Source organism: Myotis brandtii, unplaced genomic scaffold (genome assembly GCF_000412655.1).
Source record: "Myotis brandtii unplaced genomic scaffold, ASM41265v1 scaffold922, whole genome shotgun sequence".
NCBI lineage: Eukaryota > Metazoa > Chordata > Mammalia > Chiroptera > Vespertilionidae > Myotis > Myotis brandtii.
The window spans coordinates 317,751-334,114 of NW_005371799.1; the positions used below are offsets into that span (position 1 = coordinate 317,751).

A 16,364-nucleotide genomic window follows, 5' to 3' on the forward strand; every position below is an offset into this window, starting at 1 on the left:
GGGCCCCCCCCCCCCCCCCCCCCCCCGAGTGCACAAATTTTTTTGCACCGGGCCTCTAGTTTTCTCATAATTAAAGAGTAACATGAGGTAAAAAAATGTCAGGGTGATTATTTCTACCAAAGGAAGTTGGTTGATAAGTAAGAGTCCTTAATTGAAAATTAATTATTTGAAAATGCATATCTTTAACCAGAGTCTCTTAATATTGTGTATTTAAAGCTAGGAGAGAGGTATAGTATGATCTCTACATTTAATTTGGCCTATTTTTGGCAATGTTTTATGCCTTTTAAAATCTTTCGTGTCTGTGGGCACATAGGGGATTTTTGACATAACATGACATGTTTTTAAAATATGTATGTTTATTTAAGTTTACAAAATAAGAATGACATGGATTGAAGAAAGTTTGTTAGTTTTGTAGTTGCCAAGTCTTTAAGAAGTCATTTAAATTTCCCTTAAACCAGTGGCTCTCAACCTTCTGGCCCTTTAAATACAGTTGTTCCTCATGTTGTGACCCAACCATAAAATTATTTTCTTTGCTACTTCATAACTGTAATGTTGCTACTGTTATGAATCGTAATGTAAATATCTGATACGTAGGGTGGTCTTAGGCAACCCCTGTGAAAGGGTCATTCGACCGCCAAAGGGGTCGAGACCCACAGGCTGAGAACCGCTGCCTTAAACTCTTTGATTTACGTTAATTTATTACCCTTTCTTTTCACGGAAGGACTCTGTTTGTTAGCTCTGATTGGCTGGAGAGGTCCTGCTGCAGTTCTTTTTCTTAACTTCCCCTTCCTCTGGGGTTAGGGAGCTGTCTCTGGATTACCTCCAGGTTCCCTCTACCCAGTAAAACCAGAAAGCCAACACAGCACTTGAGCTTTATTTATTTATTTATTTATTTATTTATTTATTTTTTAAAATATGTTTTATTGATTTTTTTTATAGAGAGGAAGGGAGAGGGATAGAGAGCTAGAAACATTGATGAGAGAGAAACATCGATCCCCCTGTTGGGGATGTGCCCGCAACCAAGGTACATGCCCTTGACTGGAATCAAACCCGGGGCCCTTCAGTCCGCAGGCCGATGCTCTATCCACTGAGCCAAACTGGTCAGGGCTTGGGCTTTATTTTGTTGTTTCTTTTATATCCATAGCCACATTTCAGTGCAACAGTGGTATTTAATATGATTCTTTGTAGTCATGGGCGAAAAGAATTCACACGCATATTCGTGGCTGAGTTATTCAAGTCAGGAAGCAAACTGTGATATTATTTTGTCTACTGTTTGAGCTATGATTTCATGTCCTAAATGACAATAGTTTCCAGTGATCATTTTAAGTGGAAGTTAACCAAAGAGTAAAGAGTTCATACTTGACTTTCCAAATGCCAAGTTATTTTATAACTCTATTGAAAATAATGATAGGACCTGAGAAATAGAGGAAGGGATACTAAATACCAAACTCAACTCTCTGGCTAATGTATCTGTCACACCTTAGCTGATTTTGTCCACCTTTTCACCTTCATTCCTAGAAATAAATTATTTCTTGTGAATTTTTCTACATAAAAATCTATGAAATGAGGTTTGGCAGTACAGCAGAATTAAATGATGCTTTTTCCATTTCTTTTTTACCTGAAATGAAAAATAGCCATTGCATAGTTTTAAGATTAATAGGCCTGAGGTTTAAAGGGATTTTTATGTTATTTTTAACATTTACTTTTATTGTTGAGAGTATTACAGATGTCCCCCATTTTATCCCCTTTGCCTCCATCCACCCAGATCCCACCCACCCCAGATCTTCTTTATGTATGTTTTCTATTGTAGATGATCCAAAAATAAGACTGCAAAGTTAGCCTGTTCCAAATGAATTATGAAGGGGGTAAAACATATTTACTGTTGAATTCCACATGTGGGTTGATAAATAACAATTCATTCATAGTGTTAAATTGGAACCTTATTAATGATGAAAATTATCTGTGTGTCAGAAACTCTGTTTTTGACCTTTAGAAAAGTATTGATATTGATAAGGCAGCATTGTTTTTGGCTTGCTCAACCAATTGTCATTTTACCCTGTAGCCTGGTTCAGTTTCATACTGGCATTTGTCCATGCTATGAAATCTTGTGTATGTCATCTTAACCTTTCCACCCATCTAGTTTTCCAAACTTCTTTGGCTCATTTTTATTTTCAAAGGAGTGATAGGTTTTCCATTTGGGATTCTGTTGCCTAGAGAAACCTATTTGAAAGTACATGCCCACACTTTTCCTCATCTTTCAGGAAAGATCACCAAGGGACAGTGAGTTGACAGGCTAGGTGGCCCTGCTCTGGTAGTCCATGTAGCACAAATCTAAGAGTGGGTTGTTGTTTATCCATCATACAATACAGTTTCTCTTTCTTAACAGATGCAGTGGTAAACTTTTATGTTACAAAATAATAAACTTTTTAGCCTCAAATAGGGTAAGTTCTTGGATTAATAAAATGCCTGGTAAAGTTGGAAAAAAGTGAAAGCATTGCTTTTGTATTGTTACAGTGATTTCGAAGAGTAGCCTGAGACCTACTTTCACACCCCATTCCATCCGGTGTGACGGCTTCATTTCCACCAGTGTCCTAACTGCTGTCCTCTTACAGCACTCACGCAGCGGGGCCCTTTCTTCAAGGACAGTACCTCCTCCCGGTTCGCCTTTTCCCATGTTCATTTTCCTTCTCGGTTCTTTGCTGTCTCCTCCTTTAGTGTGCAGCTTCAACAGATGTTCCTTGGGCTTCTGTCCTGGCCCTCTTTTTGTTCTGTGTGCCCTTCCTGGGTAATTGGGGATCTTTGTGTTGCCTCCCCCAGGACCTCTGGGTGGTCAGGTAATTCTGTGTCCCACTGGCTTTCCTGGCCCAGCCCCCGCCACACCTGCATCTAAGCATCCTACAGGCCTTGGTACTTGCCTTTCCCTGACCCATTAACCGAGCAATCTTCTATTGGGTTTTCTTGTACATTTTTTTCAATATATCTGTCACCTCAAAACTCCCATGTGCCTAGATTTTTGTGTCAGTCTCCATCTGGTCTCCCTGCCACTGACCTTTCCTAGTTTTTCACCTGTCCAGGTTATCCTCCAAAGAGTTAAATCTTATACTGTCACTCTTCTGCTTTAAAACATTTCTATTGCCCTGGCTGGTTTGGCAAGGTAGATAGAGCCTCAGCCTGCAGACTGAGGGGTCCCTGGTTTGATTCCGGTCAAGGGCATGTACCTTGGTTGCAGGCACATCCCCAGTGTGGGGGGGTGTAGGAGGCAGCTGATCGATGTTTCTCTCTCATTGATGTTTCTAACTCTATCCCTCTCCCTTTCTCTCTGTAAAAAAAAATTAATAAAAAATATTAAAACATTTCTATTGACTGCCTCTTGTCCTTGGAATAAATGTTCATCACTCTTAGACTCTCAAGTGTGACATTTTTGGTTTCTGTGCCTACCTGATGCAGTCTCATTTCCTACTGCTTCCTTTCTGTGCCACCTTACTCGCGTGCACAACCCTGAATGCCTCCTTCCTGTGGAAAGCTGTGTCTTTCATCACATAAGCCTGACTACTAGGCCTAATGTAGTTTTCTCTCTTTGTCTGTAATTATACTTCCCATATCCTGTTGTAATTATACAAAGTATGAGTAAATAATAACTGTAAAGTGCTACAAAGATATATTGTGCTTACCAGGAACCCTGAGCAGTGCCTGGTAACTCAGGAAGTGTTTATGAAGTACGTAGATAAATGTCAGTGGCAAATTTTAAAATATTTCATGACACTGGGGTGCAATAGTGATCCTAGTCAGTAGAGGTCAGTTCTGGTCCCAACTCTGCTAGAGCTAAAGGCCTACGTGGGTCACTTGATCTGTGCCTCGGTTTCTTTACTGAGAAAAGTTGGCTTGTAAAGCTTTAGGGTATTTCTACTTTTAAATTTCTGTGTTGCTCTTTTACCTTGCCGTATATATGGTTCCCAGGTAAAATCATTCTCTGAGCGTTTTTCACTTCATAGTCCCTATCTGTGTTTTACTTTCATTTTTTCCATGATTGGAATTCCCTGATCTCTCACTGCATGCCTTTCAAGAGAGGCACTTTTTTCACATCATCTCATTTTAATCCCTTAACTAATTTTTCTTCTCCTTTCCCCTCTCTTCATTATTACTGTTTGTTACAGTGTTGTTGGAAGGAAATAGCACCCAAGATTAAAATTTGCAGAGCTCCTATTGACATTCATTGCTCTAATTGTAGATTTTGCCTATTTTGACCCAATTTAATATGACTTAATTAGTGAAATAGAAGTTGTTCATTAGAATATTTTTTATTAATAGTTGCTACAAAGGGGGAGGGGGTGGAAGGTTGATATTCGAGCAACTATCAAAAATAACATGGCACTAGGGATACCCTGGATACTGAATGCTCATCAGTAAGTGTATTTTTAGCTGTTTGCTACACAGATTTACAGCATTTCAATCTTTCTGTGGGTATGATGTTTGATGCACGTGTACATGCAATTTTAGCCTTCTTCAAGATTATTTAGAGCAGTGGTCGCCAACCTTTCGGACCTCACGGACCACCAGTGGTCCGCAGACCACCGGGTGGCGACCACTGGTTTAGAGAAGGGTGAGTATGAGCCTCAAAACTCTAGAGCAGCAGTTCCATTTTCCACCTTTTTCATCTCATAGCACACATACACTAATTACTAAAATCCTGCAGCACATATATTTTGGCTGATCTGACAAAAAATAGGTATACTTTTCTGATTCACTCACATTGGACAGCTATTGTTGTGTTTTTATTTGACAACCTAAGGGAAAAGAGGTCAGTGCCCCTGACTAAGTAGTCAGGTATTGCATGTTTGGAGATTCTTGTGGCACACCTGTTGAAAATCACTGCTCTAGAGTACTCTTTCACAATTAGTAATTTTTTAAATTTTTTATGATTATGTTTCTGAAATTTTTCTCAACACCTTTATTTATTTTTCAGTTGATGTTATATTTATAAAAATAGAGATATTTAAGTATTTCTGAATTTTCTCTTTAGTTAGCTATATGACCTTTTAAAAGTTGTTTTTAGTGTGATTTTTGGACACCTTTTAATCCTGTATCCTGAGCCAAAAACATGACCTACAGTGCTCTCAAATAAGGCGTCTTAAGTGAGGAACATTTTGTACAAAGAAGACCTTACTCTTTGGGTACTCAGAGTGGAAGGGGCCAATATGCATACCAGGTGGTCCTATATGCATCACCCCTTGGAAAGCCTCCTATCTCTGTCACTTTAGGCTGTCATAACGAGGCATCACAGACTGAGTGCTTTGAACAACAGCCATTTATTTCTCACATTTCTAGAGGCTAGAATCCTGAGTCAGGTTGCCAGCATGATCCAGTTCTGGAGAGAACTCTTCCTGACTTGTGGACAGCTACCACCCAGCTGCGTGCTCACATGACCTCTGTGCACATGAGGAGAGAATGATCTCTGGTGTCTATTCATATAACGACATTAACCCTCTTGTCACCATCCTTATGACCTCATTTAATCTTAGCTCCTTCCTTGGAAGCCCCATCTCTAAACACAGCTCCACTGGGCTTTAGGGCTTCAATATATGAATTTTGGGGACACATACATTTAGTCTATAACATTCCACCCCTGGCCCAAAATTCAAGTCTTTTTCACATTCTTACATTTATTCTGTCACAACAGCCTCAGAAGTCTTAAATACTTCTGGCATCAACTCTAAAGTGTAAATTTCAAAATCTTATCCAAATATCATCAAAATCAGGTATTGGTGAGACTCTAGGTACTATTCATCCTGTGGCAAAATTTCTCAATAGCTGTGAGCTTGTGAAACCAGACAAATTACATGCTTCCAAATACAATGCTGGGACAGGTACTGAATAGACATTCCCTTATAGAAATAGAAAGGAAGAAATAGAAAGGAAGGGGTGAGGAATCTCAAGCAAGTCCAAAACTACCAAAGCAAATTGCCTTGAATTATGAGGCTCAAGAAAAATCCTGTTTGGTTCCATGCTCAGTGCTCCAGGTCCACCAGGGGTGGCACTGTCAGCCCCATGGCTCTTTTGGGCCTCTCACCTTTCTGGCTGTGTGGAAAGGCTCAAACCCTGAGGCAGGGAGGGGCTATATTGGCTAACCTAAATAATGAGGTGGCCCCATCCTTTGAAACCCAGGAGAAATATTCAGCCCTGCCCCCTGGACCTGTGGTGAGAGTGGCAGCCCTGATGACCTCTAAGGTAATTTTCCTTGGGGTCACTCTTCCCTTTTTGAAGAATGATGCTTTCATCATCCCTGTAGAATGTCAGAAGTCCAACAAGTCTCCTTCAACTAAAACCGACAGTGCTTCCCTAGCCAGTTTGGCTTAGTGGATGGAGTGTCGGCCTGCGGACTGAAGGGTCCTGGGTTCGATTCCAGTCATGGGCATGTACCTACCATAACAAAATATTAGTACAGTATGCTGGTGACTTAAACCACAGACATTTATTTTCTCACAATTCTAGAGTCTGGAATCCCAAGATCAGGGTGCCACCATGACTGATGTCCAGGGCAAGCTCTCCTTCCGGCTTCTAGGCAATAACCTGGCTGTGTCTTTCCTCTGTGCTCAGCAGAGAGAGGGGAGTCTCTGGTGTCTGTTATAAGGACACTAACATTATCAGATCAGGGCCTCACCCTTATGACCTCATTCAGCCTAAATTTCTTGGAGGCCCTATCTCTAAATATAGTCACACTGAGGGTTTGAGCTTCAACATATGATTTTGAGGGCACACAAATAGTCCAGAGTACTCCTTCTTATCTGGTTTTATATAAATTTTGTCTTTCTGATGCCTTTGTATGTTTTCCTTACTTGGAAGTTCTTAAAACATGGGACCTTCTAGTGCAGCCGTGGGCAAACTACGGCCCGCGGGCTGGATCTGGCCCGTTTGAAATGAATAAAACTAAAAAAAAAAAAAAGACCGTACCCTTTTATGTAATGATGTTTACTTTGAATTTATATTAGTTCACACAAACACTCCATCCATGCTTTTGTTCCGGCCCTCCGGTCCAGTTTAAGAACCCATTGTGGCCCTCGAGTCAAAAAGTTTGCCCACCCCTGTTCTAGTGCCATTCACCCTTTACAAAGCAGGAAGGCTACCCTGCAGAGTATTTCACAGTGACATGCCTGGTCGCAGCACTGACACTGATCCCAGGTAGCTAGCATGCTGCACTAATTTCTAATTGTTCTCATTTCTGTGGACTATGATAAACATTCCTGGTCAGTATTGTCTAGTCCTTTTTTATTTTTAAGGGTTGGGTTTCAAATTTTTGTTTCGTGCTTAGAATTATTGTGGCTTTTGGCAAAGAATATTTTAAACTGGGTGAAAGGCAAGAAAAAATGTGGATTCAAGAAGTGAAAGCACAATTGTTTACAGTTCAGTAAGCAGTTGTGGTTAAGAAATGTGTCTGCTCATCATTACCAGATGACTTAAAATTTTATGGGGGAGCATACGTTTTAAACAAAAAGTAATTATGCTTTTTACGGGGTAAAGAAGTGAATTCTTCATAATTTAGTTTTTATGTGTTATAATCTAGACCTATAGTTAGAGCTTTATGAATTTTACTAGTATTGGGAAATTATCTATGAAATGAATCTAATGGCAGCTTAAAACATTTACTCATAAATTTTAGAAACTAAAATTTTGATTTACCAAGCAATAATAATAATACAATTAATTAGACTCACTTATTGAATATTCACTGGAACATAACAGGGAATATTACTAGGTATTTGGGAATCATTGCTAAAACTAGGCATAGTTGTAACTTCTCAAAAGAAAAGATAGTATAAATATGTACAAATAAATACAATTCACCTTTCAGCGCAGGTTATAAAAACAGTTATACAAACGGTGAATAGATAAAACATCACTTGGATTTGATTTAGGAATGTATTGCTCGTTTATTTTTCTTTTTGAAGCATCAGATGACTCACATTTAATTTGCATTCTCTGGGTACCTATCTAGTCCAGTTGAGGTAAGGGGAGGTAGGTAAAAACCATCTTGATTTGGCAATAAAATCAAGACTAGCAAAATAGTCCTCGAAGTTCTTCAAGTCAGTTGGTACTAGGGTTCATCAGCGCATACAAATTTATTGTTACTGATACAGGTACAGCACAGTGACCATAGTGAAATTATTTATTATTTGTGCTAAAATTTTTATAAATAAAAGGTATAGTGATGACATGAGGGAGAGTAATAATCTCTGCTGGATGGAAAAGGAGAGTTTGTGTGTTCAGAGAGCTCACCAGGGAGATGGTGATGAAACCCTTTTGTAAATTATGGTCTATTTTTCATCTCATTATAGAAATAGTTTCAATTTTCTTGAGTGGAGCTGTAGATTTGAGTTTAGAGCAGCAAGAAGTAACAGGTAACAAAGCAATTTGTATACAATGCAAAGCAGTTTGGATTTTATCCAGTGGATAGCCATTCAAGGGTTCAAGTACCAGGGTGGCTGTCATTAAATTTACACCTAAAAAGATAACTCTGGTGGGCCTTATGAACACTAGGTCAAAATGGTGAGATATTGGAGTGGGGAGGTAAGTGAGGGCCAGACTGTTATAATAATTAAGATACATGTTAATTTTAATATATCTAAAACTGATGTCTTGGTATCAATATTTTCCCCTGCCACCAGCCCCCCTCCACATACACAAAGAAATCTACTCATCTAGAAATTTTCTCTATCTCAGTAAACATTAACTCTATTGTTCTACTTGCTCAGGTCAAAAATATTGGAGTCATTCTTTTGTTTTCTTATCTTTTAAAAAAATATATATTTGTATTTATTTCAGAGAGGAAGGGAAAGGGAGAGAGAGAGAGATAGAAACATCAATGGTGAGAGAGAATCATTGATTGGCTGCCTCCTGCATGGCCCCTACTGCAGGTGCAGCCCACACCCCATGCATATGTCCTTGACTGGAATCGAACCTGGGACCCTTCAATCCACAGACTGGTGCTCAATCCACTTAGCCAAACCGGCTAGGGCTGGAGTCATTCTTGACTACCTTCTCTTATCTACTACTTACAGTCCATCAACAAGTATTGTTGGCTCTATCTTAAAAGTATATCTAGTTTCCAACATTTCTCACCATCTCTGTCTCTACTCTCCAGGTCCATGCTATTACCATCTCTCCTGAATTGCTACAGTAGTTGTCTAACTGGTCTCTCTACTTCTTATCTTGAGCTTTCCACCTGTTCTCAACAATGCAGATCATATGCCTTCTCCATTGTCTTTTTATTACACTCAGAAGAAATATGCCACCCACACAATAGTATAAGACCTGTCTTCTCCCAGCTTTAACTCATTCTGACCTGATCTCCTATCTCCTGCCACCCAGACTCAGGCATGGTATATAAGCCCTTTATTATTTTACAAAGCTAGGAGTTCCTAGATAATTGTCAGAAGTTAATAGAATACAACATAGAGTTGGTTAAAGATATTATTTAAAATTTCACAAGTAACTAATAGAATGACCCAAAATAAGACCATTCGGTACTGGATATATATACTAGTATATATATATTTTTTTTGGCAGGGGGGGGGTAGGGTGAGGGGGAGCTATAAAACACCTTTTTCAAAAGAGTACAATGTGCAGTGATTATGCCATGTTAATTTGGAATGAGCGCAACAAGTATTAAGGACAGAGGTTCTATTTGCATGGGAAGCAAGTGAACTTTAAAATCCTCTGATGCCTGTCCCTGACCTTTGCTGTGATGTCTTGCCTCCCTTCTCCCCATCTGTGTTTATGTGTCTTTGCCTCTGTGCCTCCATGTACGTGATGGGTGAGGACTGAGGAAAAAAGGAATGGTGAGCATTTGATGGTTTGGCCTGAATGAGAGAAAACAGTACCAGTAGGACATATATTTTAAAGTAAGACAATGGATGAGCTTTTTGGGTTATCTATGAAGATAAAGAGAGACATAGTAATAATATAGAGGGGAAAACCCCAAATTGCTATGTGGTTAACATTTGGATAATTAAATGGACCAACTTAACGTTAGCGCAACAGTATATTATGAAAATTTTCTCTCCTCTATATCTCACCCCACATACTAATTTGCTTCACTTGGTACTTTCCCGTACAGCTTTCATTCATTTCTTGTATTGTATTTTTTGTATAAGTATTCATGAAATTTGTCCTCACACTATGTATTAATTCATCAACATAACCCACTTAGGAGGATTTCAGTAGACATATATATGATTGGCCCTTAACTACCTATGTATTTAAAATAAGTTATTTAACCCAGTAGTCACAGATATATTTTGTTCTTACATCATTTACTCAATTCTTTTGTGGCTGCTTAGTCACTTAAAACCAAAGACATTTTAAGAGCAGTTAGCTGATAATAATAAATCATTCACTTATACATTAATTCAGCAATAAGTTAAATATTTTTTATTTTTAACTAAGAACTTTTTTTTATCTGCTGGCCTATGCTTGGATAGAAATTACTAGATCATGTGGTATATTTTCTTTATCTGATTCTTAATCATTGAAAGTTTTTGTTGTTATAAATTAACATTTGATCTTTGTGGCCCTGTCTCTTTAGTGGTTAGTACTATGACAGGCTATCCTTTTCTTTTTCAGTGTTGAAACCCTCATCATGTCCTCCACAGCAAGAGCCTCCCGGGAGTTCATTTCTCAGCTAATGTGCTTTCTTTACATTTTAAACAACTCCTATCTGTTCGCATAATAAAGTAGGGGGAAAGCATCATTCACAGTTGCCTATCTTTAACTGGCATTTACTTAAGGGGCATTTTGATTCTTGACTCATAAGGATACTCAATTTGTAGGATTAGACCTGCCAATAATGCTCTCAGACCTTAAAATGGTCTTGGAACAACTAAGTTTATCAGTTTCCCTACCTGTCAAATACCCTGTTGCATAGGGTATTGTGAATCTAGTACAATAATAGATTTGAAAATGCCTTGAAAAGTTAATAATAATGACAATTACCTGATGACAGTGGCTGCCATTATTGCACATGGCGCAGGCCCTGCACTACGGGCTTTCTGTGTTATTTCTCTTGATGTTTGCAGTGTTCTTGAGGAGAGTTAACTTCCTCCATTAAAAAATGACTGATGGTTGTCAGAGGGGAAGTGGGGGACTGAGTGAACAAACTGTGAAGGGGTTAAGAACTACAAATGGTAATCACAAAATGACCCTGGGAATGTAAAGTACAGCAAAGGACTGTAGTCAGTAATATTAACTATGTACCCAGGTAGGGTACTTGAAATATTGGGGGGACCACTTTGTAAAGTATATGATTGTCTAGCCACTGTGCTCTATACCTGAAACTAATTACAAAATAATATCGACTATACACTGTAATTGAAAAATAAAAATTTTTTAAATTATAAGGTATTTGAGGATTTCAAAGGGAAGAATAGTTGCTTCTGGCTGGTTCGGGAAACACTTCCTGGAGAGGTGACATTTTCGCTGTCGGACAGCATTTATGGAAAATGCTGTCCCACTGGCACACAAATGGCCTGCATCTAATTGCAAACAGTCTAATTGTAAAGCCAGTATCTTGTGCTCAGATTGAAAGCTTGCCTTAAATATGTGATTTGTCCTCGGTTGCCTCATGCTTTTTCCTCCCGCAAAGGGGACATTATTTTCTTCGGGAAGGCAGGCCACTGCTTCCTCCTTAAGGCTGGGCCTGAGGTTCTGCAGGAGAGTCTTTGGAGTGCTTGGTGGAGAGCCTAGTGCTATTCCGAGCCCTCTGGTGAGGTTGTGATGCTGCTCATCATTCATTCCGAATCCTGTTTAGTCACCAGGCATGCTGCAGTTTAGTGATGCTCAGTATCATAAAGTGTGTTTATTCTACAAGTTATTTGGTGCTACAGACCTTGAACAGAATTTATAGTTATTGCACTATTGTCAGGATTTATAATAAAAATCTTCAAAAAAAAAACTCTAGTCAGTAGCACTATGATTCATCTTAATAATATAGGTTTTTCTTCTGTAACACTACTTATGTGTTTCTGCAGTATCTTGCCTCTCATAAAATCTGGCAGGGTCTATGGGGATTGTAGGGTTGCGGAAGACCACTGAAAACCTGTATCACTTTTTCATCAGAGCCGCAAAAAGCAATAAATAGAACCTGAAGAGAGGACTTGTGCTGCGTAGGCAGGCAGCTGAGCATCGCTGGAGGCTGCCACAGCCAGGAGTGTAGCCGCACATACCAAGAGCATGTGCTCAGCTGCAACACTTGGTCTTGAGCAGGACAGCACGTAGTCCTGAAGCTCTGGACAGCAGCTGCTGCCAGTGGTTGATTGGTGAGGCAGCGAGCCTGGTACACACTGCTGAGGATGAGGCCTGAGTACAGATACAAGTTTTAAAAATTCTTAAAATATGTCCAAAAATGCTCCTGTGGCTAATGCAGTGCACAGACCTAGGGCTTTTTCCATTTGCTGCTGAAGACCCTAATTTTCCACCACGGCTCTGGCTGCCTTGCCAGGATAAATGGTGTATGTACCAAAGTGACCTCATGCTGTCCTGACTTCTTTTCCTAGTCACATATTGAAGAGGAGCTACTTTTCCTTAAAGAAACACCTGTTGTGGGAGAGCACATTCAATATTCAGCACCTAGTCATGGCCTTTCTTTAATACTTGTTTTTAGCCCCACTCTCCTCCCACTCAGTGTAACATTGTGTGGGTTCATATTCTTCCCCCATTCCATTTCCTTCTTTATCTTAAGACTAGAGGCCCGGTGCATGAAATTTGTTCATGGGAGAGGGTGGTCCCTCAACCCGGCCTGCACCCTCTCCAATCTGGGACCCCTCGGGGGATGTCTGGCTGCCGGTTTAGACCCGCTCCCACTCCCCAACCTGGAACCGGGATTGAGCCTGCAACCGAAGTATGTCCCCTTGACCGAAATTGAACCCATGACCCTTCAGTTCGTGGGCCTTATGCTCTAACCACTGAGCAAAAGCAGCTAGGGCTTCTACTTCTTAAAGCAGTCCTTCAACATTTCTTGTAATGGTTTGGTGGTAACAAACTCCTTTATCTTTTCTTTTCTGGGAAGCTCTTTATTTCTCCTTCACTTTTAAATGATAGTCTTGCTTGGTAAAGTGGTTTTGGTTGTAGGTTCTTCCTTTTCATCACTTTAAATATTTCATGCCAACCCTATCTGGCCTGAGATATTTCTGTTAAGAAATCAACTGACAGACTTATGAGAGCTGCCTTGTAGGTAACTGTCTTTAATATTTTCCATTTTAATTATGATGTGTCTTGTTGTGGGCCTGTTTGGTTCCATTGTGTTTGGGATTCTCTGTGATTCCTGGACTTCTGTGTCTTTTTTTCGTCACTAGATTAGGCAAGTTTTCTGTCATTATTTTCTCAAATAGGTTTTTGGTCCCTTGCTCTCCTTTTTCTGGTATCCCTATGGTGCAGATGTTTTTACACTTCATGTTGTGCCAAAGTTCTCTTAAACTATCATCATTAAAAAAAAATTATTTTTTGCTATGTTTAGTTGTGTGTTTTTTTATCCCTTGTCTTCCATATCATTGATTTGATCCTCTGCTTTATTCTACCAAGTGTTTATTCCTTCCAGTGTGTTCTTCATTTTAGATATGTATTATTTATTTCTGACTCTCCTTTTTTAGGGTTTCTTTGTCTTTTTTCTTGCTGCTGAGTTAAGCATCCTTGTAATCATTACTTTGAACGATATGTCTGATAAATTCCTTGCTTTCATTTCATTTAAGTTTTTCTGGATATTTCTCTTATTCTTTCATTTGTAGCTTGTTTCATTTTTCTCCCCATTTTGGCTGCCTCTTTGTGTTTATTTCTATGTATTTGATAGATCTGCTATAACTCCAAGTCTTTGTGGGATTTCCTTACTTAGTAGGGTTCCGTTTTTCAGTCTCCTTGATTGCTTGAGCTGGGTGCTCCAGAAATGTCCCCTGTGTGGGTTATGTGGGGCCCCCTGTTGTAATTGAGTCTTGAGTGCTATTGGGTAATCGTGCATGGAATCGACCCTCAGGTTGACTGACTGTGAGGCTGCACCCTGACCACTGCATGCGAACTGCTATTCGGGTGTTGACCCCACAAAGCGGGGTTCACCTCAGTAGGGTTTGCTGCCTGCTGAGATCTCCCTTTGGATATGCTGCTTGTGAAGCTTATTGGATCCTGCTCTGATGTCTGAATCTTGCCACTGGGTGTGTTGGTTCTCGGCTGCCTGGGTGGGACTGTGGTGGAGGCCAATGTAAGATACTGCCTGTGACGGGCCCCCAGCAACTTGTTTGGAACAGTCTCGATGGGGCTTCTTCTGTAAACCCTTTGTTATAAGACTTTTGCTCAGCTAGTCTTCAGTTGGTTATTCAGAATGAGTGTTCTGTAATTTAGTTGTAATTCCTGTTTGGTCCTGGGGAGGAGGCAAGTGTAGCTTTCACCTCTTCCATTGCCATTTTGGATCTCTAATTCATTTCTTTAAATTAAAAAACAGAGTAATAGAAAAACATAAGTGTATTTACCACAAAGAATTAATAACACGTTTTAATATTTTCTTATTTTTGATTTGCATATTTTATAACAGAAACAGTATGACAGATAAGTTGGAAATCTTCTGAGTTTCCTTTCCTAATCACATTCCTTTTTCTCTCTGTTTAGAATGAATTGTTATCATGAGTTTTCTATGTATTCTACTAGTCCATATTTATGTACTTTTATTATATATGTATTCATAACTATACAGGGTAGGGCAAAAGTAGGTTACAGTTATTTGTATGGAAAACAGTACAAAAATTAATAAATAATAATACAAGAATAAAATCTGTGTTTCATGTATTCCCAACTGTAAACCTACTATTGCCCCACCTTGTATGGGTTTCTGTGCTTTAAAAAAATAACATCACAAGTGTCATACTCTACAATCTTGTGTACCCCATCTTCTTTTTGAGATCTCTGTATGCTGATACATGTAGCTCTGGCTCACTTACATTAATTTCTGTATAGTTTCTGTTGTATGAACACACAACAGTTTACCCATCCTCCTATTGGTAAGTGCTGGGTCCAGTTTTCTGCTCTTACAAACACCTCTGAGATGTGCTTCCTTGTTTAGGTCTCCTAGTGCATGTGACAAGAGTTTCAGAATATATATCCAGGATTTCTGAGTTATAGGACTGTCAACTTCATTTATCTCATTTAATCTTTAAAAATATTAATTGAGGCTATTGGCATGATTCCCATTTTACACATGAGAAAACTGAGGTGGTGAAATGCTATATAACTTGTCTAGCTGGATAATACACCTAGTACTTGAATCCAAATAGAATTTTACCCCCATTAAATCCAGACCCCTAACACCTAGCAGTCCACATGCATTTGCCACTTTTAACCTTTATGATCATTAGAACAGTTGCAGCCAACCAGTCATACTGCATCATTTGAAAGTAGAAAATCAAAGCAGGTAATAAGGTGGAGGAAGTATATAAGAAAGAAGGGTCACTTAGGTGCCCATACTTCCTTTGATATATGAAATAGTGGGTCTGTGTTTTCCATACACACGAGACTGTTTCTTTATGATAGAAGTCTACACTTTGTATTTCTTTAATGCAACACACAGGCCGTTTTGGACTTTAAAAATAGAGGAGCATGTTAGAGTCTGTTTTTAGTCTGCAAAGTGTACAGACCATTTTTTTCCAGGGGAAGGAAACTATCCGAGCATGATTCTTTTGTTCATGTCCCTTTATTCATACCTGAGCCATGTCTTTTAGACTTTATTTTTCCTTTTGTTTTTTTCTTTCCCTTCCAGGTAGCAGATCTGGTGTATTAACTGTGAAAATTCTAGAGCTGCATGAAGAATGCACCATCCAAGTCGCCATGTGTGAGCAGTTAGTGGGACTGCAGGCTGGTGGCTCTTCTCAATGTGAAGCCTCTGGGCCTGGCCTGAAGGTTCTCTTCACCAAGGAGACTGCACACCATCTCAGGGGGCAGCCCCAAGACATCATCCACATCTACCCTCCCTGGTGAGTGCTGGACCTGACTCCAGGAGCCACCAACTGTGAGTTTGTCCCTAAGGCATTTGTCTCAAAAATGTTGTCAGGAACATTTTTGTCGCTTTATTATAGAGACATGCCAGGGGAAAGAGCCATAATTTTATGGAACAGAAGCACCGATTTGTCTCTGATGGCTTGTTTGTAGGGTTTAATCTAAAGAACATAGATGGTCACTCATGGGTTAGAAAAATTATTTTTAGGATATCATTTTTGCTCTCTTCTGCATGGAATATTAATTTTTACCACAAAAAGAAGAAAATATTGCTGTTTTGAGGGAGAGATTCAGCAGCCTCATTTAAAAAACTATTAACTTTATCAGCAATTTTTAAAGTTTCT

The 16,364-nt window shown here is 39.4% G+C and overlaps 1 protein-coding gene across 1 annotated transcript in view; it reads left to right on the forward strand.

Annotated features, from left to right (window-relative positions):
- Positions 1-16,364, forward strand: part of SPIDR (scaffolding protein involved in DNA repair) — a 273,808-nt gene that overhangs the window by 89,290 nt on the left and 168,154 nt on the right. The window contains exon 8 of the mRNA XM_014532904.1: positions 15,785-15,998. Within this exon, the coding sequence (XP_014388390.1) occupies positions 15,785-15,998 (214 nt within the window). The remainder of the gene's footprint in view (positions 1-15,784; positions 15,999-16,364) is intronic.